Genomic DNA, 26854 nt, shown 5'->3' on the forward strand with positions numbered 1-26854 from the left:
AAAAAAAAAAAAAAACCAAATAAAATTTGGGCTATTATTCCTAAATGTAGACATAAAATCTAAACATGCAGTGGTATATATCTTGTTATTAAACTGCTTTAAATCAGGCATGGCGGTCTCTGCGTGCAATTCCAAGGCCGAGGAATGCTTGATGCCAGGAGTTCCAGACCAGCCTGGGCAACATAGTAAGATCACTTCTGTACAGAAAATTTAAAATTTAGCAGGGCATGCTGACATGAGGCACACACAGCAAGACTATCACCAAAAAATCATTTAAGATAAATAAACTGTTTTCACATGAGTTAATCTGCCCATGCAAAAAATATCTAAGTTTAAATTAAAACATATGAATTTTCCTTTTAAAGACACAGTCTCATTCTGTTGCCTAGACTACAGTGGTATGATAACAGCTCACTGCAATCTCCAACGACTAGGCTCAGGCAATTCTCCTGCCTCAGCACCCCAGCAGCTGGGGCTCAGGCTTGTGCCACCACACCCAGCAATTTTTTTTTTCTTTTTAGAGATGGGTCTTGCTATGCTTAAACTCCTGGCCTCTAGGTCAGGCATGGTGGTTCACGCCTATAATCCTAGCACTCTGGGAGGCTGACGCGGGTGGGTTGCTTGAGCTCAAGAGTTCGAGACCAGCCTGAGCAAGAGCAAGACCCCACTCCTAAAACTAGGCAGGCATTGTGGCAGGCACCTATTATAGTCCCAGCTACTCAGGAGGCTGAGGCAAGAGAATCACTGAAGCCCAAGAGTTTGAGGTTGCTCTGAGCTATGACACCATAGCACTCTACTGAGGGCGACAAAATGAGACTCTGTCTCAAAGAAAAAAAATAAAACTCCTAGCCTCAAACAATCCTGCTTTGGCCTCCCAAAGTGCTGGGGTTACATGTAGGCATGAGCCACTATGCCTGGCCTATGTATTATTTAGCTGTGGTACAACACACATAAAGTTTACCGTGTCAACCACTGTGAAGTGTATAATTCAGTAGCAGTAAGCATCACTACAAACTTGAGCAACCATTGCCACTATCTACTTTCCAAACTTTTTTCCATCATCTCGAACTTTGTACCCAAACTTTGCATCCTTCCCTCCAGCCCCTGGTAATCTCCAGTCCACTTTGTGTCTCTATTAATTTGTCTATTTTTTTTTTTTTTTTTGAGACAGAGCCTCAAGCTATCCCCCTGGGTAGAGTGCCCTGGCATCAAAGCTCACAGCAACCTCCAACTCCTGGGCTCAAGCCAGTCTCCTGCCTCAGCCTCCCAAATAGCTGGGACCATAGGCGCCTGCCACAACGCCCGGCTATTTTTTGGTTGCAGCCATCATTGTTGTTTAGTGGGCCTAGGCTAGATTTGAACCTGCCACCTTAGGTATATGTGGCTGGTGCCTTAGTCACTTGAGCCACAGGCGCTGAGCCTTTTTTTTTTTTTTTTGGGTGACAGAGTCTCACTTTGTTGCCCTCAATAGTATGCCATAGCATCATAGCTCACAGCAACCTCAAACTCTTGGTCTCAAGTGATCCTCCTGTCTCAGCCTCCCAAGTAGCTGGGACTACAGGTGCCCTCCATAACGCCTGGCTATCTTTAGAGATGGAGTCTTGCTCTGGTTCAGGCTGGTCTCGAACTCCTGAGCTCAAGCAATCCACCAACCTTGGCCTCCCAGAGTGCTGGGATTACAGGCGTGAGCCACTTGTGCCCAGCCCAATTTGTCTATTTTTAAAGTACCTCATCTAAGTGAAATCATACAGGGTTTATCCTTTCGCATCCAGCTTATTTCACTTAGCTCACGTCTTCGAGGTTTACCAAAACTGTGGCACGTATCAGAATTTCATTTCTTCAAGGCTGAATAATATCCCATTGTACATAGACACCACTTCTTATTTACTCATTCATCTGTTGACGGACATATGGGCTAGTTCCACATTTTGACTATTGTGAAATGAGGTTGCTATAGAATCTTGATACACAAGTTACTTGTTTAAGTCCCTGCTTTTAAGTCCTTTGAGTATACACCTAGGAATAGAATTGCTGGGTCATAGGGTAACTCTACATTTAACTTTTTTTTGAGGCAGAGTCTTACTTTGTTGCTTTCGGTAGAGTACTGTGGTGTCACAACTCAGCAACCTCAAGCACTTGGTTGAGGTCAAGCAATTCTCTTGCCTCAGCCTCCTGAGTAGCGGGGACTACAGATGCCCACCATAAAGCCCGGCTATTTTTAGAGACGAGGTCTAGCTCTGGTTCGGACAAGTCTGGAACCTGTAAGCTCAGGCAATCCACCTGCCTCGGCCTCCCAGAGCGCTAGGATCACAGGTAAGAGCCACCACACCTGGCCCCAACACTTAACTTTTTAAGAAACCTCAAACTGGGGTGGTGTTTGTGGCTCAGTGAGTAGGGGCACTGGCCTCAAATACCGAGGGTGGTGGGTTCAAACCTGGCCCAGCCAAACTGCAACAACAAAAAAAATAAATAGCTGGGCGTTGTGGCGGGCACCTGTAGTCCCAGCTACTCGGGAGGCTGAGGCATGAGAATCACCTAAGCCCAAGAGCTGGAGGTTGCTATGAGCTGTGATGCTACAGCACTCTACTGAGAGTGACAAAGTGAGACTGTCTCTTAAAAAAAAAAAAAAACCCTCAAACTGTTTTCCAAGGCACATACACCATTTTACATTCCCATCAGGAATGCACAAGGGCTTCAATTTCTTCACATCCCCTCAACTCGTTATTTTCTGTTTTTTTAATATTTTTTATTACGGCCATCTTAATAGTTAAGAAACGGTATCTAACTGTGGTTCTCATTTGCTTTCCCCTAATGATTAATGTTGTGTGTGAAAAGGATGTAAAGGGGCTTGGCGCCTGTGGCTCAAGACGCTAAGGCGCCAGCCACATACACCTAAGGTGGCGGGTTCGAATCCCCAGCCTGGACCCGCCAAACAACAATGATGGCTGCAACAAAAAATGGCCAGGCGTTGTGGCGGGCGCCTGTGGTCCCAGCTACTTGGGAGGCGGAGGCAGGAGACTCGCTTGAGCCCAGGAGTTGGGGGTTGCTGTGAACATGATGCCATGACACTCTACCCAGGGGGATAGCTTGAGGCTCCGTTTCAAAAAAAAAAAAAAAAAAAAAGAAAAGAAAAGGATGTAAAGGAAGCAATTAATAATAACAACAATAACGTTGAGAATCATTTCGTACACTCATAGGCCACTTGCATTTCTTCTCTGGAAAACTATCTAAGTTCTTTTCCCCCAATTGTCATTGGGTTGTTCTTTTCCCACTGAGTTCTAGAAGTTCCTTATAGAAACGTAGGATGTTAGTTTCCAGATGTTAATTCCTTATCACATGTATGATTTGCAAATACTTTCTCCCCTTTTTTGTAAGCTGTTTTCACTCATTTGATATTGTCCTGTGAAGCATAGAAGTTTTTCAATTTTGACAAATGCAGTATAAAACAATGAAAATAAAAAATAAAGTGGTCCCCAAATGGATAGTTTAAAAAACCCAGATAATACCAAGCTTTAAGGATGTGGAATAATTGGAACACTCATGTATTTTGCTAGGGATATAAATTTCTTGAGAAAATTATTCACAAGTATATACTCAGTATCCAATGATGCAACAATTCTTTTAGTTACCTTTAGTTCCACAAAAGAATTGGGTCTGTTGGCCAAAAGACATATACTAAAAATAAATGCACTGCTTGTTAAACCCCCAAACTGGAAACAAGTAAACTGTCCATTAAAAGTAGAGAGGATAAACTGTGATACAATCGATACAATCGTATGTTATAGTAACGAAAATGTAATTTTACTAGATACTGTTAACTTTTTTCCTCAAGAAAGCCAACAGAGCCTATTTTTCTTAATTTGGAACATACTTTCCTTATGATTTGTTTTTATGTATTTTTGTTTGTTTGTTTGAGACAGACTCACTTTGTTGCCCTCGGTAGAGTGCCATGGCGTCCCAATTCACAGTAACCTCAAACTCTTGGGCTTAAGCAATTCTCTTGCCTCAGCCTCCCAAGTAGCTGGGACTACAGGTGCCTGCCACAACACCTGGCTATTTTTTTGTTGCACTTGTCATTGTTGTTTGGCAGGCCTGGGCTGGATTCAAACCCGCCAGATCCAGGGTATGTGGCTGGCGCCCGAGCCGCTGAGCTACAGGTGCCGAGCCATGACTTGTTTTTAAATGAACAATTTGGCAGCATATTTATCAAAGTCAGAATTAACTCCTATTATTTAACTTCACTGAATTTGTGCCAAAGCTATAACAGTTCAGGAGTCTCAGCCCTACTTCAAATCACAAGAAACACAGCAGCCTTTGATCAGTAATCCTGAGCTCTGCAACTGTTAATATGCAGTGCCTCGATTTAGAAGGATTTCAAAGCCAAGTGGTCTAAATGTCTGAGAATTTCGATTGTGTATCACTCACCTTTGCTTTTAAAAGGTCCGACATTTCCAAATGATTATTACATAGCCTCTGCTGCAGCGGCGGCCTGTGCCTCACCCACTGGTCACCAGGAGAACCGTCAGGAAATAACTGCTGACTGTGGCGGAATTTGGTTCGACTAGATATCAAGATTTTAAAAACAGAAATTCGATCAGAAAGTTTTCACTTACAATTCTTTTTTTTTAAATTTGAGACAGTCTCACTATGTCACCCTTGGTAGAGTGCCATGGCATCACAGCTCATAGCAACCTCCAACTCCTAGGTTTAAGTGACTCTCCTGCCTCAGCCTCTGAGCAGCCGTGGCTACAGGCACCCGCTACAATGGCCAGCCATTTTTCCTTTTATTTGGATACAGTTGTCATTGTTGATTAGCAGGCCCGGGCCAGGTTCGAACCTGCCTGCCTCAGTGCATGTGGCCGGCACCCTACCCACTGAGCTACAGGCACCACCCTGAACACTTTATTTTACAGACTGGCCACTGTGCTTTCTTATGTCCTGTCTATCTCCCCACACGGGGTGTACGTGCCAAGAGCGCAGAGCCTTTTGTCTCCCATGTCTGCACTTTATCCCTAGCACACAGAAAAATCCTTGGCATTCAATAAATATTTCCTAAATGAATTAATAACCTATTATTTCATCCCAGACATTTAAAAGTTATCCACACTATCTCTTCCCCATAAGTGATTATACTATATTATATTATATATAATTGTATATATATTTATATCTTTGTATATTTGTATTATATCTGTATATCTGTATTATATTTGTATTATATCTATATTATATTTGTATATAATTGTATATAAATTATACTGTCTGAAGAAAATAATTATTTCTAAATTTAGCAGACATGAATGTAAATAGATTTTCCTTATTAGTAGGACAAGCAACTCATACTCTAAGATGTTTAAGGCATGGAATTTGATCCTGTACAGGTCAGCTACGGATCCCATGCACACTGAAAGACGATCTGAGAATAAAGTTATTTTCTGAAGCAAAATATTAAGGGGCACCACGAGGTAGGGTGTTTGGCACACCTTGTGTGGGGGGGGACATAACCACAAGAGGGACTCTACCTAATAAAATCAAATATTTTGGCCTGGTTGTATGTACCCTCACATTAACCTGAGATAAATTTACATAAAGTAAAAATAAAATAAAATAAAAATTAATGGGCACAAGACAAGGGATTAGCAAATTAAACAAAAATCCAGTTTCAAATTCTTCTGCAAAACAACCTGACGATGACAGCCTGTCCTCATGTGATAGTCTGCAACTAAGATAACGAATGTCATTATGTTACCACATCCATGTGACATCCAAAGTCATAGATCCCAAGAATCACATCAGAGTGAGTTGCAGAGTATTTCAGAGTTCTCCTTTCCTATTTAAAAATTACAATTTCAATCTTTCCATCTTTTCTTTGGCTAAATTCAGATATTTCCTCCAACACATCAGAACAGACATTAGTCTATATTCTAAAAATATACACAAAAACCTGAAAATTGGTTAGAGAAGCTGCTTTACCATCTCCTTACCCAGACCCCTAGTCTAAAAGGCAAGGGGCTCACACCACAGTACGGTGGCTAGATTCTGCTAAACATGATCAAACCATTTTTTTCAAACACTCTCATTATTTCCTAACTTTCTGGTAGTGTCTTTGTTTCTTGTTAATCCTGGCTTCATTCCTGTCTCCCTTAGGTCTTCTTCCCTGCTTCACTTGTTTCTGTGGTGTATAATTTGGTGATTACAGCCATGAATTCTGAAAGCCATCTCCAGGCATCTCGTCTGAGCTCCTGTCCTCATAGCATCCATCCGAAACAGAACGCTGCACTCACAACTATTGATACGCATGTGTAGCTTACTCCTATTAATTTCTGAAGCCCTATGATAAAAGCAGGACATCCAAATTAGAGAAAATATAAAACTTTCTCTCTCTGGAGCTAACACACGCAAAGTCCTAGCAAGCTGATTACAAAGTTATATGCTTATTTAACAAAGTTACTTCCCCGGCCTACTCTGTAATCATGATTTGTATGCAATTAAGTTCCAAGCAAAAAAAAAAAAAATGTTTTTCACCTTTCACGTCCATAGCATACTCTTTATAATACACAATTTATGCTCAGGGAAGAAAAAAAAAAGCAAACCCAAGCCTTCATCCTTCTTTAACAAATTATTCACCAGCTTTTGCCATTTCCTCTACATAAAACAGACCTCAATGCATCCCAGCCGCTGTCTCCAGAAAGCCCGGGACCTCTCCAGGAGGGTCTGAGAACAGAGAACTGGCACGGGTACACACATCTTTTCTCTACCTGGTGTTCTGTGTAACTACCTGAAAAGCTGGTACACTATTTTAACCTGTGCCTGAAGCTCCTCTCTAGCTCTAACCTTTTACATTTTATCAAAAACCATTTCAAAAATATTCTTTTATCTGTAAGACCAATAACAAAACAGCAACTATAAAAAGGAACGCTGCCCCTCCATATACTGCAGGAACAAAAGGCTGTCGCATCACACAAAAACGATCAGAAAGTCAGAATTCCATAAATATGTTTCTTTACCTCAATTTTTCCACAATGGGTTTAGCTGGTGTACTACCAGATGAGGAAAATCCATTGTCGCTGTCCGAGGAATCGCCAAACCTTCGGGAAAGCCAGTCCCTTAGTGGCCTATGGCAACAAAAAGAATTCACTTTTAGGCCAAGGTAGGGTGATCATTTGAAGCCAGGAGTTCAAGAGGAGACTGGGCAATGTAGTGAGACTCTATCTCTGAAAGAAAATAGAGATATCAGGCAGATGTGGTGGCATGTGCCTGTATCCCAGCTACTCTGGGAGGCCGAGGGAGGAGGATGGTCTGAGCCTGGAGTTGGAGGGTGCTGTGAACTATGATGATGCCAGCACACTACAGCCCAGGCAACAGAAAAAAACTATCTCAAAAAAACAAAAACAGAAGAATTCACTTTTAAAATCTGGCTACAGAAAGACGTATGGAGGTTATTTTTATTTTTCAAGAAATATAAACATACCTGATAAAAGGGATGGCCATAAAAAATTTATTAGGGGCCAAACCAAGTTTGGATTTGGGGGTCATGTCATTTCTATGACAAGGCAATTTCTCAATGGAGAACCACTCGATGTTCTGAAACACACAAGAAAAGCATTCATTTAGTTAATTATTAGGAAGGCGTTTCAAACAGGATACCGTCCAGCAACCTGAAAATACTAGCAATTGTTACGTACTCGAATTTCTCTTCTGGTTTTCGGGTTAAATTTTGTATCTTTTGGAACTCCTGGAATGATGTACAAACGAGCGAGCTGGTCATTGATTCGAAGTTCAATGTAATCATCCTTACAAATGTAGTCTTTGATATCAAAACCAGTTTCTTCAAAGACCTGGAAAAACAAACATGTACGAAATTTTTACTTGTAGCCGTTAGATCTCCAGTTCATTAAAATTTATCTCAAAGACAAAAATCTTAAGAAGAGGAGACATGATTTGTATTTGCTACTTCTGGAAATGGCAGAATAGGTACAGGAGTACAAGTGTGATTTGACAAAAACAAAGTTCTTGCGTCCCACTCGTCTTTCTCCCATGACCACCATCTGGTACCGTGGGGCTACAGAGAAAAAGTACACTGACGTGCAACCTGCCAAAACTATACACCATTCTCAGGATAGAATTCTGAACACTCAGCGATATGAGGACTCCCACCTTCCCAAATCTGAAAATTCACATACAGAAGACAACGGGATTAAACCATCAAATCGTGTGGCTTGATCTCATCATTCACACACGCTGTCTGAGCGCTCTTCTTAGAGCTGAGGTCCCGAGGCTTTGGTTCTCTTTCTTTGAAACTAAGGTCTAATCTACCGCTTGAGACAGAGATTAAAAAACGTTTAATAAATCAACCTTAAGGGATTATTACAGTTGTGACAATTATGAATAGTTCACCTGAAAGTTTATACATCGATATAGGAAATGGTTTCTCTTGGTTAAAGACCCCTTAAGAGAGCCAAAGGAAAAACATAACAGAAGACGCTGCATGTTCGTATCTAAAATACATTAAAACTCATAAATATGCACAGATACAGGTCAGTAAGAAAACAGCCAGACTATTAAAACTGGGCAATATGTAAATGGGTACTTAATAAAAGGGGCTATTCTAATGGCCACTGAGAACAAATGTGACAAGGCGCTAAAATGATTAAACTTCAGGAAAATGCAAGTTAAAAACCACAAGCGTATACCATTTCCTTCCCCCCGGAGGAGCTAAACTTTTTAGTTTGACCGCTGGATGTATAGGCCTGGATGCAGCAGGCTTGGCTAGTGGGAACGCAAACTGGTACAACTGTTTGGGAAATTGTTGGCAGTCACCTCCCTGTGACTCACACCAAGTCCTGTCTTAGAGAAGTGTGGGCTCCCTTCCCTTAGAGAACATATAGAAGAAAGAGGCACAGCAGCGTCACTCCCGGCAGCGGAGCCTAGATGCCACCCAGTATATAAGAAACGGACAATGAACTGTCATACTGTTTGTACACGGGAATACTACAGAGAACAATGAAAGCAACTCTGAATACGGAGCGTGCAACAAGACAAATCTCACAGGCATGAGACTGATCCAAAGAAGCCAAACGCACACCAAAAAAACAGCAACTACAGCAAAGTTTTATTTATATGAAGCTCACGAACAAGAAAAACTAGCCGGGTGCAGTGGCTCACACCTATAGTCCTAGCACTCTGGGAGGCCAAGGCAGGTGGACTGTTTGAGCTCAGAAGTTAGAGACCAGCCTGAGCAAGAGCGAGACCCTGTCTCTAAAAAACACAGAAAAACTAGCCAGGCTCTGTGGCGGGCCTTGTAGACCCAGCTACTTGGAAGGCTGAAGCAAGAGGATCGCTTGAGCCCGAGAAACTGAGGTTGCTGTGAGCTATGGTGATGCTACAGCACTCTACCCAGGGTGGCAGAGTGAGACTCTGTCTCAAAAATAAATAAGAATAAGCAAAACTAATCAGCAGTAAGTAACAGAAGGTAAACAGAGAGTCCTTTCACTAAGTGTAGAAAAAGTACTGATTGAGAAGTGGCAGGCAGAACTCTTCTGAGGTGCTGCAAGTGGTGGTTTCACAGGTACATACACATAAAAATTAATACACTGTTGAGTGTACTTTATGTATTTTACCTTCAACAGAAAAAGGTCTAAAATATAATTTACATATGGCTCTTAATCCTATTTTTACTTAATCTCTTTAGCTTCCTTCTTTGAATACATACCTCATTGTCGGAAGTATACATGGCTAGTCACGTCTATCTGTATAATAATTAGAAACTACGCTAAAGGTAAACTGTTTTATCTAAACTCCTTGTGGGCAGAGCCTATTATCTGTGTATTAGAAACAGCATCTAACTAAACAAAAAAGGCACTGAAGGACAAAGGAACTGTTTCGGTTCAAAGGAGACTGTTCAGACATGTCAATTAAATACAAACGTACTAAATGAGCCGAGATGGGATTCTGGATGTGTGCTTGGGTGGAAACCACAGAAAAGACCTTAATGGGCAATTAGTGTACTTGAATAGGAACCGTCGGCTGGATAACATCCATGTTACATTCCTGAATTTGATAATTACACTGTAATTACCCTGGGAGAATCCCTTGTTTTTAAAAGATATGGAGAAGTATGTATTTATCAATAAAGTGGCATTATGTCTGCAATTGACTCTTAACTAATTCAGCAATAATAAAAACCATATACACATACGCGAACATAGCAAAACATTAACACGGGCCTATTCTTTGTATCACTCCAGATGCTTTTCTATTTGAAATTATCTCATTAACATAACATAATTCTATATGAAATTATCTCATAACATAATTTTCATGGAGCAGTGTACAACCAAAACATTTAGTTCTTTTTAGTACATTCACTCCAGTAGGTACTGTATGCTTAGTAAGTGACACTGTCCTAGGCAGCCAATTCAGTAATGAATAAAACAAACACTGTCCTTCAAGGAATTAAGTCTAAAAAAGAAAAAACTAATTGTATTATGATGTTTAAGAGTTAAGAGGTAGGAAGAGGGCCCCTAACTCGGCCTTCAGCAGAGGTGTGTGAGTGTCGGGAGGTCACCTCTGGAAGTCTGTCAGGAAAGCATCTTATTCTGCTGGACAACCTGGAGCTACGATTTAAAAGATCAGCAAGAGTTTTCTGCATACATAAGAAGAAAACGGCATTCCATTTAGAAGCTGGGATTGGCTACGACTGAAGAAATACGTGGGGGGAAGTGGTACAGAAAGAAGCCAGATGAAAAGGACACCCCCAGCACTAACACAGGCAGCTTCAAACCAAGCAACCAAACCCAGAATGAAAACAACAGCCATGATGCCTCCCAACTCAGCAAGTGATAAAGACAGATCTGTTCTGAAATTGGCATTCACTCTTAAATAAGTTTTAATAGCTGACTCACATGTACAAACTCCAAACACAATTTTAATACTATGCCTTCTATGAATCAAATCTATTTACTCTTAACTATGTGTAATAATACAGTGTTAATTTTCCTGGCACATGAAACAGCATTAACTTCTCAAACTTTATCACGTAAAAATTTCCATGTAAAATGTTTTTTAAGAAATGTTACCTAGACCGGGCACGGTGGCTCACGCCTACAATCCCAATACTCTGAGAGGCCGAGGAGGGCAGATTTCTTGAGCTCAGGAGTTCAAGACCAGCCTGGGCAAGAGCCAGAGCAAGACCTCCATTCTGCTAAAAATAGAAAAACTAGCCAGCATTGTGGCCGGCACCTGTATCCCAGCTAATAAAGAGGCTGAGGCAAGAGGAGTGCTCAAGGCCAAGATTTGGAGGTTGCTGTGAGCTGTGATGCCAGAGTACTCTACCCAGGGCAACAAGGTGAGATTTTGTCTCAAAAAAAAAAAAAAAAAAATTAGCTAAAGAGAACCAGCACAGAAAGACAGTGAAATTCTGTCTTATAAGCCTATCAAAAGAAATAGACTAAGCCAATGAGTAGTTTCCCTGTATAAATTCTCTATCAATTAAATCATATAAATGCATATTTAAAGTCAGCTTCATTACAACAAAACATATTGTTTTGCCAAATAAGCTGCAATATGAAATCTTAAAATTACGAGTGAACTGCCAAGTATCATTTGCTTATTCTCAAGAACAGCTGGTGTTTTACCACAAATGACAACAAAAATACACCGAGGCTGTTATGCCTTCAAAAATATCTAGGAAACACTTTTCACATCTTCGTCCTATTAAACTAAATTCACAGAAGGCCATGCTTTGGGCTCATTTCCTGCCCTAGTTGGACCAAACAGAGCAAATCCAATTGAAGTTACTCATGCTAAAGTCTCATGTCCCCAAACAGAAACTAAGTTTTTATCTGGCCTTTAAGGAATCAGAAGAGGAAGAGGGAACAGCCAAGTCCCCGACGGCCCAGTTCTGAACACCATAAGGCCGTCCCCTTTGCCTTAACCTTTATAGGGAAAGTAACTGAAACGGCCTGTTTCTGTTTCGTTCTCCATTTCTGCTTTCCTCAGTCCTTTCCTGCTTTAAAACCAACCTTCTTTGTGAGGAGGCTGGACAATGTAGTGAGACCCCCATCTCTAAAAAAAAGGGTTGAAAATTAGCTGGGTGTGGTAGTACATGCCCATAATCCCCGCTACTGGGGGAAATAGGCAGGAGGATTGCTCACCCAGGAGTTCAAGGGGACAGAGACTTTATTTCTTTAAAAAAAAAAAAGAAAGAAAGAAAGAAAGCATTAAAAGAAAAAGAACTCCAAGCTCCTCTGTTCAGCTAATCAAAACATTATTTCTATTTTTTGGACTGAAGTGTTGCCTGATTCTAGAATTGGAAACAAAGCCAGCTCCAATCTTTAATTGTTGTAATTTTGTCTTCTGATGGCCCTAAATCTCCTTTACTGAATAAAATTCTTCATAAATAAGCAAATTAATAAAGGTGAACCAAGAAGAGACTGGAAATTACTTAAGACTGTCCTCAGCTTTCTACTGGTAATTATTTATACCCTCTCCCCGAGAAGCTTGTCTGCCAAAGCTTCTGTACGCTCAGCCCACATACACAGTCCCACTTGTGCCAAATTCTGCTATAGCATAACAAAACACCTCCGGACTGCCATGTATAATGAAATAATAACGTAACTGCAGGAATGCTATAATAAGCCAGATAAAAACGCTATTAGCAGCTGAACGGTAAGCATCCCCCGTAGAACTGTACAACTTAAAGGGAAGCAAACAAGTGCTCAAGATACCAGCCCAAGTTTAATTAGCAGCTAGAAAATTAGGACAAAACCTTTCTCTATATGTTAATATAAATAAAAATTAAAAATTAAAACGAGGCATTAAGAAACTGTAAAGAAAGGATTAACAATCTGGTTTACAAATAAAAGACTTCAGGTGGTTTCCTGCTTTCGAGCCGCGGAGCTTCCACTACGTATTATGCTGCAGTGCCACCAAGTGGCAGAAGGATAAAGTGCAATTCTAGGACTTCATTGAGTAATCATTTAAAAATGGCAGCGGCTAGAATCAAGTAAGGTGGCTTGGACTAGGCAGCCTCCAAAATTGCCCCCACTTTCCCACCCTAAGAATATATTTTATTCATATACTTTCTTACAAATTAAAGTGAGTTATAGTCTACCGAAATTAGCACCACGCGAACACAACAACCTTTTATCTTAGTATCTTAAAGCAGAAAACAAATATAATAACCAAGCAGAAGCTGGGTGCCTTCGTTCCTGAGTCAACTGCCTCTTTCCCCAAATATCCTATTTCTGCATTATCCCTACTTCCAGCTACTTGGGAGGCTGAGACAAGAAGTTCACTTGTCTGAGGTTACTGTGAACTGTGACATCACAGCACTCTACTGAGGGTCACAAAGTGAGACTCTGTCTCAAAAAAAAAAATTTTTTTTTTAAAGTTAAACTTTATCATAGGTATGTAAGTATAGGAAAATACACACTATACATAGGGCTCCCTACTGTCTATGGCAGGCATCCTCAAACTACGGCCCACGGGCCACATGCAGCCCACCTAGGACATTTATCTGGCCCACCAGGTGTTTTCGCCACCGCTGCCTGTCCAGTTAGCAGCCAACTCGTCCCAGGGCCTGCAGTCCAACCCTCCAACAGTCTGAGGGACAGTGAACTGTCCCCCTGTTTTAAAAGTTTGAGGACCCCTAGTCTATTATGTCAAGATCCACTGGAGATCCCTCTGCAGTTAACAGGGGACTACTGTGTTTGGTTTCTCCCAAGTTTGCACCAAATGATCTACTTATAGAGATAGGTAATTGCATCCAATTGAACCTAAATTTCTGTTATTCTGGCTAATGTTATGTCCATTTCTAACGTGGACAACCTGTTGTGGGAAACCTGTAGCCTTGAGACTGCATGTGCCCTTCTGGATCCAAGAGTATGGCTTTGTGTCTGAATCCAAATCTTATAAAACAAATCCTTTTTTTTTCTTTCTTTAGAGACAGAGTCTCACTTTGTCAATCTAGGCAAAGTGCCATGGTGTCACAGCTCACAGCAACCTCCAGCTCTTGGGCTTAGGCAATTCTTTGCCTCAGCCTCCCGAGTCATTGGGACTACAGGCACCTGCCACAACACCCAGCTATTTTTGTTGTTGTTGTGCAGTTTGGCCAGGGTCAGGTTTGAACCCGCTACCCTTGGTATATGGGGCCAGTGCCCTACTCACTGAGCCACAGGTACTGCCCTGGAACAAATCCTTTTACTCAGGAGATTTCTGTGAAATCTGGACTCAGTCAAGGGGCTGCACTTGAAAATCTGGAAGTCCACCTGTGGACTTGAGGCCACAGGTCCCCCACCCCTGAAAGACTTTTACAACTGTTCTGCCATCTACAGAAAGGAAAGAAAAAGCTCTTAGAGGATATAGTGATTTTTCACCTTCTTCCCTCCCAAACAGCTTTCAATTTTAAGGAATATAACTTTGTCTATAAGTTGTTGCAAATATTAGCTTGGATAAGATATTCCAAACTGAATTCAAAATACAGCATTTTCAATCATATTGTCAATTCTATTTCCAAAGTAAATAGTATCTAAGTAGTATCTAAGACTCTTAACGATTACCCCTTATTAATAGTTACACCAGACTAAAACCAGACAGTAAACTCTGTTGCAGGAAAATGTTATGTTAAAAAACAGGCAAGGCAATGGATTCTAATGAAATATGCCACAGAATCTTATTACTGTCTCCAAAATTCTCAAACAGAAATCACTACGTTAGACTTTTTTTTTCTTAAAAGTATCTCTTCTAGTTATGAAGCCTTTGAGTGACTCTCCTTAATAAATTTACATCTTGACCAGAGGCTATACCAGAACAAAACTCTTTCACCTCTCAGGACAGTACCCTTTCCATGTGTCATACTTTCTATGGCTCAACTTCTTCAATTTCAACAATAAAGCATAACGTGATAAAGGACAAGGAACTGATAAATAAAAATAGAGCACACAATCCACCACAAGGTACTACATGACAATAGTTGCTATTAAAGTTCAGAGACTTCTGTGGGCGTCAGATGATTGGTAAGCTTTTAAAATAAAATTGTAGGTAAGAAAGGACTTCAGAAAATATCTATTCTAAACTAATTTTACAGATAAGAAACAGACAGAAACCTATGTGGTGGTTTCCCCTTCAGGGAAAAAGAATTTGAGCTGGGTTTAGAAATGCGTGTAGATAGGATCTGGATAGGAAGAAAGAAGATGCTCTAAGTGGGGGATTACTATTAGAAAATATTAGAGGCCGAGACAAATCAGTCAAAATCAGGGGCAGAGAATAAACACTTCTGACCGAGAATAAGATGAATTCAGAGGCTCAGCGCCTGTGGCTCAAGCAATTAAGGCACCAGCCACATACACCTGAGCTGGTGGGTTCTAATCCAGCCCGAGCCCACCAAACAACAATGGCGGCTGCAACCAAAAAATAGCCGGGCATTGTGGCAGGCGCCTGTGGTCCCAGCTACTTGGAAGTGGAGGCAAGAGACTCCCCTGAACCCAGGAGTTAGAGGTTGCTGTGAGCTGTGATGCCATGGCACTCTACCCAGGGCGACAGCTTGAGGCTCTGTCTCAAAAGAAAAAAAGAAAAAGAAAAGATGAATTCAGCAATGGCTAAGTTTGTGTTGGGGGAGGGGACAGAGCTTAACACTTAAAAATTAAACTTCATCCTCTCAGCAGTGGAGCACTAGAGTCTGAGCAGCAAATGTAAATTTCTTAGAAAAACCAAAATTGTGCATTTGTCTGGAAGCCAACACTACATAAAAAACAAGGACTACAAGTGAGATGGGTGCCTGCAGCCTCATCACCCCCATAAGATGGATGTCGGCAGCCTCAGGACAGCCTCACACCACCCCCCAGGGTAGGAGGAAGGGGAAAAAGAGGTAAATGCAACGATGCCAGTACCATTCCTCTTACATCAGTCCAGATCAGGCTGGGACAGGACAAGATAAGAACAGATGGCCAAGAACTGTCATCACGAGCGTTAACAAGCTAAGTGCTGTGACAAGTGGTTTTACTTGTCCATTAGTTGCTGGATCTGGATTACGTTACTTTATTGTTATCTAACTGCCCTTTAGGTTACCTACTGGCTAAACCCCTAAATCGCAAGGTAAATCGCAAGGTTTGCTTCTGTAAAGGGTCATCGTGACCCCGTGCTCGCTTTTTGCTTCTTTTGCCAATTTTCTTTTTACTTTTAATTGCTGACTTTCAGCCCACCTGTTTGGCTCGTTGCCGACTTTCAGACTAGAAAACCCCCAACTTCAGACCCCTCGATGCTCTCTCACTTAGTCTGCTGTAGACTTTGCTGAGACAGCCCCGCGGTTCATAAAAGACTCCTTTTGAAATTCTAACTTGAGTCAGTGGTCCTTAATCTCACCCCATAACACAAGAGCCAAAATGTTTCCTTAATTGCAAATCTAAAGGGAGGAGTGGGAAAATCACCATCATGAAGAAAGGAGCCTAAGAGATAGAAACAGATAAGAGAATAAATAAATAATAAGAGATACAGACAAAAGAATCAATATTTAAGAAATGTAAGTTACTTCAGCATTCAAATCCTGAAAAGAGAGTTAGTCCAAAGAGGTCTGTATGGCTAAAAAAAAAAAGACAATACATTCAGAGACCAACAGTCCGGCTCACTGTTTCAGAACGCAGCAGGAACTCACCTCTCTAGCAGCACAATCATGAGGAGCTTCTTCTTTATTTACTTTTCCTTTTGGAAATCCCCAGCCTGATTTTGCTAGGTACCCCTGAACCAGTAGTACCTACGAAACAAGCAGAGGCAGAAATCAAATTCGCCCTCCTTTCCCATGAGCCTTCCTAAAAGCAAAGGTATTCTTCTCCGTACTTCAGGTAACTTTTATCACCGATAATTTTTAAGTATGAGTCTGAATACACTACTAGAAGTATGAAGGCATTCGGTCCATTTGGAAAGTGCTTAAACAATGAAGTGATACCTTTTGGTACAAAGCCCGAGATGCGACCGTCTAAGATCTTAAGACCCAGAATGCAGACAAAATATACAACATTTGGCCTTTTAGTACCCAAAATCTAAAAATCTCTTAAAGCTTCAATTCAGAAGACTATCTTAGTAACACGTTTTGTTAATGGGCTAAAAATTGAGTTGATCACTTTTTCACTAAACATCTTGTGACTTCATTACACTCACATTTTCAAGTGTCTCATCAAGAATAATTGCACCATATGTTGGTACTCCCATTTTATATTCCTTCCATTCATCCAAAACCTTTTCCACATCTTCACCTTGAGGCAGCAAAAACGGACAGTGACTGAAGAGTATGAACAAGGTCAAGGAAGCTACTTTCTCCCTGATCGCAGCTTGTGGCGTGCACAGAGAAACCTAGCCAAACCAAGTGTGCGTTTTATGTGAAATTACTCCAATCCTCACCTTTTAGAATGTGACATGTTTATTTTTGTTTGTTTTCCACATTTGTTTTCTCTTAATCAAGTCATGGTTAACTTCTGCATTTAGCCTAGACACAAATCAACTAATTTTTGAGTATTCATACTCCTGGATCCCTACGTTAATACAAATACATTCAAGACCATGTAAACACTTCAAAGGCTTCTCCTTTAGTGATTCGAATTCATTACACTAGGGAGTCAACAGATAACGAAGCAATGGCAAGGAACAGAAGTACAGGACGTATACACTGCTAAGAGAAAGAAACCATCAGAAAAAGAAGAAAGATAAAGTGGTTAATTCCAAGAAGCAGCACGAGGGATGAGGTTTACCTTTCTATCCTGCTGACTTACTGTTTCTATAACGAAAAACATTTTGACGATGAAGCTGTAGGATTACAGCAAAGGTAAATCTGGATACTAAGGAAAGTATAGCAGGTTTCAAAAACACTAGGCATGCTCCCCCCCCCCCAAAAAAAAATTGGGCAGTGAAATAGTCAAAAAAAGAAAAATAAGCTCAAAGCATGAAAGTCTATGCGCCCAGGCTTCCAACACTTCATGCCATCAAATGCCTCATCACTGTAACATTGTTAATTACAAAAAGCACGGCCAGGCACTGTGCCTTGCACTTAGAATCCCAGCTACTTGGAGGCTGAGGTGGGAAGACTGCTTGAGGCTAGGAATTCAAGACCAGCCCCAGCAACATAGTGAAATCCCTATAAAATAATTTTAAAAGTTAGCTGGGCATTGTGGTAAGGCCCCACAGTCAAGCTACTCCAGAGGTGGAGGGAGGAGGATCAAATCCCTTGGCAGGAGGAGTTTAAGGGTGTAATGAGCTATGATCCCAATAGAGAACTCCAGCCTGGGTAAAAGAGCCAGACTCTAGCTCTTAAAAACAAACAAAAAAAATGGGTGGCGCCTGTGGCTCAAAGGAGTGGGGCACTAGCCCCATATGCCGAAGGTGGTGGGTTCAAACCCAGCCCTGGCCAAAAACTGCAAAAAAAAAAAAAAAAAAAATTATTAAAAGTATAGGAAAAATTGTAACTTAAGAAAGGGTTTCTCAAACTGAGGACATACTTTTAAGGGTTCTCAAATCCCCTTTAGAAATTTGTATACTCTGTGCTTTCATTTTGACGTTACTCTAAAAACATGTAATATGAGTATGTTCTCAATTATCTAGAATGATGATCACACGTATCAAACACTGCCACTTGATTCGAGCCCACGCCAGTATTAGCACTACTTCAATTACTGTGCGCTATTAAAAACAGAAGAAACCTAATACACAAATGAGGCCTTAGGGTCAAATAACATCCCAGCATAACACAGCAAGGAAGGTTTCTCAGCAGATGGAGCAAAGTGGTAAAAGCTGGTTAATGCAGGTAAGTCGAACTTAAACATCGTTAAAGGGGGCAGCGTTACAGTCACATTGTCATGAGAAGCTTGGTTTAAACAAAAAATAAGACATTAAGTTCATATTATTAATTTACATTTTATGAGTTCTACAGTTTTATAATTTAAAGTTTGTTTTGGTTTTACAATTGTAGTAAGAACAAAATAGGCTCTCAAGGAGTCCAACGAAGTCAACCGTCTGTGACAATACTGTACACGTGTAAGGTTAATCTCAACATAATTAGTCCGTGTCTTATCTGGGGAGGGGGGAAAAGGTAAAATCCTGGACACAATATTAACCATTCCAGGAAGCCCTGTGGTCCTATAGAGGCTTGCTATGATTCTAAAAGGCATTTCCCAATAAAAGTCTTGCTCTATATATTTAGTAAAGTCCCTAGCAAAACTTCAGCCTAGGAGCAAATCCAAGATACCCTTATCTATATCCACATTGCTGAGTGTTTACTGAAGAAAAATACAAAGCTATGCACAATTTATAAGATAAAACAAAGGCACAGACAAGTCCCACAATTTGCCCAAGGATGCCCAACTAGTAAATGGCACAGATAAGACGCTAACTCAAATGCTAGTGATGCCTACCTGTATTATGCGCTCTTCCCACTCCAGTACCCCACAGGTACTACAAGCTCCACTAGTCCATAACTGAACCCCTCATTCCCCTCACTAAATTTCTTGTTTCCCAAATGGCACGCTGTTCACTGCACAGCTCACACCAGAAACCTGGGTATCACTTTTTATTCTACCTCTCCTCAGATATCCACGGTATCACCGGTCTGCCTCCCACTATTTTCCAAACTGACCTCTTGACTTCACACACAGATTTTTCCCTATCTTTCCAGCACATTAACAAAACAGCACTTAACTAAGTTCCCATCTCTGGCCTTGCCTTCCTCCAATTCACTGTCCACACTATTCCGGAGTGGTCTTTCAAAATGCCCTATATGGAGAAATACAGCAAATATGGATGGATATGGATGAAGGGCAGACGACAGTCATGTCCTCTCACCGTCTCTGGGAGTGGAAGTTTTTCCTCCCAAAGCTCCTATACGCCTATTATTCTTTTTCAAACAAATACAGCCCCTCCATGTTTTAGCATCTAGTTACTCACAGGGATCATCTCATCTCTCTCTACTTACTCTAAAAAATATCATATTTAACTCTTTTCCCCTCTTCATATAGATCGCTTACTCCAAGGAAGGCTTCCATCTAGCCTCTCGATCTTTTACTTTTTTGGGGGGGGGGAGAAATAGTTAATATTTACTGATCGCTCACTCACAGCCAGGGACAATTCTAAACAATTTACATATACAAATTAACTTGATTCTCAAACTGACCCTTTGAATTAGGTATTATTAGTAAGCTTTTTTTTTTTTCACAGTTTTTGGCTGGGGCTGGGTTTGAACCCACCACCTCCAGCATGTAGGGCTGGCGCCCTCCTCCTGTGAGCCACAGGCACCGCCCTTCAGCTTATTTTTTTTAAAAAGAGGAACTGGGATCCTTATCCAGGAGAAATTAAATTAACTTACCCCAGATTTTTCAGGGGTCTCAAGTTGGCATTCAGACTCACAGCCCCCAAATTAAGAGCCCTTCTCTATTCCCACTGAAGAAGCCTGCACGAACCCAGCGCTCCTACTGTCCTGTGCTGTGACCATTCCCTGTCCTGTCTCTCTCATCTTCATACAGTGACTGAATCTGCCTTGTTCCCTGCAGAACGCCTGGCACAGAGGAACCACTGAGTTATTTAACCAAGTCCACCACGTCAGCCATAAAGATTCCTTCTCCATATAGCTTAACGAGAAGAAACACAACTAAAAAGTTTTAGATGTTTATTTTTAAAAGCAAGGAAAAGTGTAAAACTCACATACATACAGGAACGAAATCTTACCCAGAACCCCAAAGGATGTAAACTTGCTCCGGTAGAACCGTAAGTCTGTATAAGACCAAAATAAAAGGGGAGGTGGTTGCACTAATCCTGTTTCCATAACTAGGTCGTAACTACTTAAAAACCAGACTTTTCCATGATTTGGCCACAGAACCTATCACCAAAGACGGTGATCGACACACGGTGATTGACACACGGACTTCTGTCCCCTTTGATTCCTCACTAACTTCCACGAGTTTCGTCAAATGGTTTGACCATTTTTTCCTTTGAAATGTGTCCCCTGCCAGTGCTCTTGGCAGTTCTGCTACTATGGCCCAGACCTTCCTGCTTCACATCTCAAGTTCAACCTATCCTGCCAAATAAATTGGATACAACTTTCAAACGATCAGAGGAATACTCTTTATCCTCGCTCAAAAGCTTCTCTGGTTAACAGCTGCCCAGAACCACCCCACCCGTGTTTCATCCATTTTCTACGTAGCCCTCAGGGGTCCACAGTTCACAGGGCTTAAGTGACAGGGAACTAGGAAAAAGCATGAGGGTATTTCAGATCGCCCATCTCTCCTCCAACTCTAGTCCTAGTACCCAAACTTGTGGGTTCCATGTGAACATACATTTTATAGTTAAAAACCACCACCTACAGAATAAAATTCTAAGCACCTTGGCTCAACATTTGAGAGACCACACAATGCTCGCGACATCTTTTCAATTGTATCTCCTATTACAGCCCCATTTCAGAACCCTCTGCTCAAAATAAATGATTCCTGAGATGTCTAAAATCTCTAATTTTGTTCAATCCCTTTTCTTTACCTAAAACATTCCCTACTTCTACTTAGAAATCCTATATTCCCTTAAAGATAGTGTTTTGCCTAAAATCTTCCCATGCTTTTTCCAGATTCTAAACGCATTTAATATCAGGACCGTTAGCAATTCTTTGCCTTGTGTCACAGCGACTTTTAAAATCTTAAATATTCATGTGAATCTTTTATAGCTAATAAATTACGACAAGCTTCTGCCTAAAGGGGAGAGCTTCTTTGAAAGCAACGACTTCTTAGTATTTGAGACGGAACTAAAAACAAAATGCTTGAAACATAGTAAATATTGAGTAATCACTTAGGAAATTTCTAAACAAATCAGAAAGGTACTAATCTGATAAAGGTTATCTGGTTAAACGGACCAGCAAAAGTGAAGTAAAAAACAGATCGGTTCTACAAATAGGCTAGCGATTTCACAAAGATAATCAAATGTAATTCATCAGTGCACATTTTAAGGAGTCCTCTGTATAAAAATAAAAACACTATTAAATTGCTACTAACATTTACATTTGACACTTTTTAGATATCAAGTATGTTTGAACTAACAGGTTAAAAAATCTGATACACAAGTAAAAAGAAATCTGTGTTAAATACTTTACTAACAAGAATGAATGACAGTCATAGTAATAAAAAGGATATCAGCTTTAGCAAAGTCTCTTATCCCACACTGAGGTAATCCTGGTGTGTTCTGCATGTAGAAATCCAAGTAAAACCAATGGGCAAGTTCAATCTGAAAACACACTCGGATTGCATTGTCTCTTTCCTCGCTGGGAATATGCAAAATAAATCGGCTGTCAAAAACAAAACACATACAAAAATTACATTTACAAGCTGTAACAATTAATTTTAAGGTATTCAATCACTTCACCTCTGATCCATCAGCTTAGAAAAGGGACCACGAGCAGTCCTGATGAAGGAAACAATCAGTATGTGGGGGGAATTACTACAACAAAGATGAGCCTTTAAAAAAAAGAGAGAGAGAAGTTTGCAATCTCATCCTAGAAAAAAGTGCTACATACCTCACTGCTGAATAGCACTATAATCACCTTCAAGGACTATTCCCTTGGAAAGCTATGCACCAACACGAGAGAGCTGTCATCATGTATGGCCTGACAATTAAGTTCACAAACTCATCCTAGAAAAAGTGCTACATGGCTCGGCGCCTGTAGCGGTTACAGTACCAGCCACATACACGGAAGGTGGTGGGTTCGAACCCGGCCAGGGTTAGCTAAACAACGACAACTGCAACAAAAAACAGGCGGGCACCTGTCATCCCAGCTACTCAGGAGGCTGAGGTGAGAGAATCGCTTCAGCCAGAGAGTTTGAGGTTGCTGTGAGCTGTGACGCCAGGGTACTCTACCAAGCACGACATAGTGAGACTGTCTCAAAAAAAAAAAAAAAGAAAGAAAGAAAGAAAAAGTACTATACACCTCACCGCCAAATATCACTACAATCACGAGATGGCCTAGGGGAGCGCTTCAAGGGTGACCCTGGTGATATCCAGCCATGGGGCATGTAGCACTGTTTCTAGGATGAGTTCTCTAACTTAATTGTCCAGCCTCGTATGTAGCCTCTGTTGGCAAGGACAGAAATAAACTGTTCACTAACAACAAATTAAAAGGAAGCAAGGAAACGACCTTTACTAGGATCCCCTCTCACACCTGGTAACATCTGTAAGAATACATGTAAATACAGTTACACAATTGAATTTTAAAAATGGGATGTTGCTTAATCTCCGTATGTAAACTACTACCAAGAAACATTAGAGATTGATATTCTGTTGTTCATTAATACACTAGACTTTCCAAAGAGCCTCATCTGCAGAGCCCCAGTTGAAACTAACTTTCAAACATACTTACTTTTTAAAATCCTAAAGTGTCTGTTCCAAGCACATTGGGGAAAGGAAGGGATGACGTATTTTATATATAAATACACACTATATTATGTGGGTACGTGATTGAGGTAATAAATCCTTCCCGTGAAACATACAAGTTAAAATTTATAAATCTAAGTGGATATGACTTATGGCAGTTATTAAGCAGCTAGCAATTATTTCTTCTACCACTAAGTATTTTTGGAAATCCTTTTTTCTAGCAACCATCAGAGACAGATTCAACTAAGTAAAACTAGTGCATTGGATTTTAAGAGTCTTTTTTTTTTTTTGAGACAGAGTCTCATTATGTCACCCTGGGTAGAGTGCTGTGGCGTCACAGCTCACAGCAACCTCAAACTCTTGGGCTTAAGTGATTCTCTTGCTTCGGCCTCCCAAGTAGCTGGGACCACAGGCGGCCACCACAATACCCAGCTAAAGAATCATTTTTTTAATTAAAAAATCTCCCCACCAGTCTAATCACTTACATTATTCACCACCTATGAGGCTAAACAATTTTTGGCTATTTCCAAGTTTCAAATCAAATCTTAAAAAAACACTTTTACATTCTAATATTCACATAATATTCCAGTAGGGAGTCAACAAGTGACGAGACAATGTACATAAAATAATCTACATTTTAATGCAGTAAAATTATGGGGAGTCAGGTGTGTTGGCTCATCCATGTAATCCCAACACTTTGGGAGGCTGACGTAGGAGGATCACTTGAGGCCAGGAGTCTGAGAACAGTCTGGGCAACCAAGTAAAACCCTGTCTCTACAAAAAATAATGAATAAGAAGAAAATAAAGAAAAATTATGAGGGAATGAGCTTAAATTGTACACACACTAAAAACAGAAAGTCTAGCGTACAACCCCGATGGCATTATATAAGATATAAAAGCTAAACTCCTGTGTATGGCACTCAGAACCTGGTCTTTGCCCACCTGTACAAACTCTTACCACTCCAAGGTGCTGTGTATCTAGAGATGCCTAATTCTTGAAACTAAATTGCTATCCACAGGCTTTATCTGCCTTCTCTTTCTCTTGTTTCTTTAGCAAATTCCTAATTCATTCCTTGAGACTTAAAAATACTACCTTTTCAGGGCGGTGCCTGTGGCTCAAAGGGGTAGGGCACAGGCCCCATATGCCGGAAGTAGGGGTTCAAACCCAAGCCCGGCCAAAAAAAAAACCTGCAAAAAAGTAATAAAATAAATAAATAAAAATCCTGCCTTTTCTGTGTGAACACCCAGACTCCTCTGAATAGAAGGACGTACACTCACACTCCCTCCATGACAGCAATTATCAGATTTTCACGATTATTGCCCACAAACCTTCCCAAATAAGTAAGTTCGCTGAGATAACACACTGTATCCTTGCATATTTTTATTGTCTAGTGAACTGTCTAACACGTATTGCTAGTTATAATTTATCTTATGTTTACAGAGGTCCTCTTTCTGGCAAGATAGAGTAAGCACATACTACTCTGGTCCTCCTATAAACTCAGCTATAAAACCCAGACCATACACAGAGCAGCTATTTGAGAACTCTAAAAAGCAAGCAGCAGGGAGATCAGAGAGCAGCCGTATTCAGAGTGAATTCACCACTGTTCTACTCTCTCGTATTCCCTGGCCCGGACGGGGGCTGGAAGTCAGCATCCACAGTGACGGAGAGCTCCAGAAGGCCTCCAGTTCTAAGGATCAAGAGAGGAGTCTGGTCTTCTACTGCCTGGGGGACAGCAGAGGAAACGTCCCTTTGGTCGCCATTCTCTCACACCTCAGCCCCAAGCAATTCCATCATGGGAATAGAGGTGACAGCAACGAGGACCTGCACAGTCCAAAACCCTGAGCAACAGAAGCATTCCTCTCCAGTCTCAGGAGCTGGTGCTCCCCAAAGAGTAAGACCAGCTGCTTTTGCCTGTCCACCAGCGGCTTGGTCCGAGACACAGGCAGAGTCACATGAAGTGTGTGGCATGGTAGTTTTGATAGAACCATGAAGTACCAGGTAGACAGCTCAGGAAAATGTCCCCGTAAAACTATTCATGAATTGTGGGCTTAACCCCGAGTGTAGGCTATAAACACCAGGTTGTAGTGTTTGAGAACTTTACCACGAGACAGACCACTGCCCAAGCCCCCGACTGGCCACTGGATGGCTCACCCAGTACAAAAAGCACTGAAAAAACAAGGCCTCTTTTATCTGTTTTATTTAACTTACCTCCACATCTTAAATATATACAGATACATAATACATGTGTAGACACACACACATATATATGTGGTATGCGATTTATTTTCTCAGTTTGGGCATTTTCTTCTGCCACTGTGGAAAACGAGAAATTGACTCCCACTTCCGTCTCACACATCCTTCTCATCTTTCTATTCTCCCACAAAATTACGTCATAGTTTTGGTTAGCTCTCAACTCCTAATTCCACATTGAGAGGGGCTGTCCTGAACATTGTGGGATGTTCAGCTGCATCCTGGCCTCCACCTGCTAGATGTCAAGTTGCAGTAAGTAAAAATAGCTCCAGATAGTGCCAAATATTCCCTGAGGGGAACACAATCACTCCTGTTGATGATAATTACGAGGTTAGATGAGCATTCAATCTTCATCATGACTCTGTAAATGCAATCCACAACTAAGGTATGTGGTACACTGATTCCCAATTCCGGCACAATCCTTTCTTTTCCCCATAGTTAATACTTGTGGTCACTGCCTTTGCTTCATTTTCTCTGTACTTGTCACTAATTTCCTAAATCTCTCACTAATTTCCTAAATTTTTTCTCAAGATATTGTCAATAAACAAAACCAACACTGCAAAGTGGCAAGTAAAAGATTTTTTTTTTTTTCAGAGACAGAGTCTTACTTTATCCCCCTTGATAGAGTGCCGTGGCATCACAACTCAAAGCAACCTCCAACTCCCGGGCTCAGGAGATTCTCTTGCCTCAGCCTCCCGAGAAGCTGGGACTACAGGGGCCCGCCACAACGCCTAGCTATTTTTTTTTGTTGCAGTTTGGCCAGGGCTGGGTTTGAACCCACCACCCTCAGTATATGGGGCCAGCACCCTACTCACTGAGCCACAGGCACCACCCAAGAAAAGGTGTTTTAATTGGGATCTTAGGAATTGCAACTAGGGAGACATAAATCTAACAAGCAATTAAATCATGTTTTATCCAGGCAAGGTTAAGGCAGGAGCTTATCAGGGCTACTCTCTAAGTTCACCCATCTGGAGGGTTGTACACAGCTCATGACTGACAATGGCTGCCACCAGCTGATGATTACCAGCTTAAGATGTCTTTACTTTTTTTTTTTTTTATTAAATCATAGTTGTGTACATTAATACTATCATGGGGTACAGTGTGTTGTTTCCATATACAATCTGAAATACTTTCATCCAATTGGCCAACAAAGCCTTCATGTCATTCTCATAGTTGCTGTGTTAAGACATTTATATTCCACATTTAGAAAGATTCACG

The 26854-nt window shown here is 41.0% G+C and overlaps 1 protein-coding gene across 1 annotated transcript in view; it reads right to left on the reverse strand.

Moving 5' to 3' along the window:
- The window catches only part of DCP2 (decapping mRNA 2), a 49025-nt gene that overhangs the window by 7578 nt on the left and 14593 nt on the right, over positions 1-26854 (reverse strand). The window contains exons 2-8 of the mRNA XM_003788913.2: positions 22152-22303; positions 17155-17282; positions 16652-16750; positions 7686-7838; positions 7472-7584; positions 7008-7115; positions 4426-4561 (exon numbers count right to left, since the gene is read on the reverse strand). Of these exons, the coding sequence (XP_003788961.1) occupies positions 4426-4561; positions 7008-7115; positions 7472-7584; positions 7686-7838; positions 16652-16750; positions 17155-17282; positions 22152-22303 (889 nt within the window). The remainder of the gene's footprint in view (positions 1-4425; positions 4562-7007; positions 7116-7471; positions 7585-7685; positions 7839-16651; positions 16751-17154; positions 17283-22151; positions 22304-26854) is intronic.

The sequence above is a fragment of the Otolemur garnettii genome, unplaced genomic scaffold (genome assembly GCF_000181295.1).
Source record: "Otolemur garnettii isolate 467f Iridium unplaced genomic scaffold, OtoGar3 scaffold00030, whole genome shotgun sequence".
NCBI lineage: Eukaryota > Metazoa > Chordata > Mammalia > Primates > Galagidae > Otolemur > Otolemur garnettii.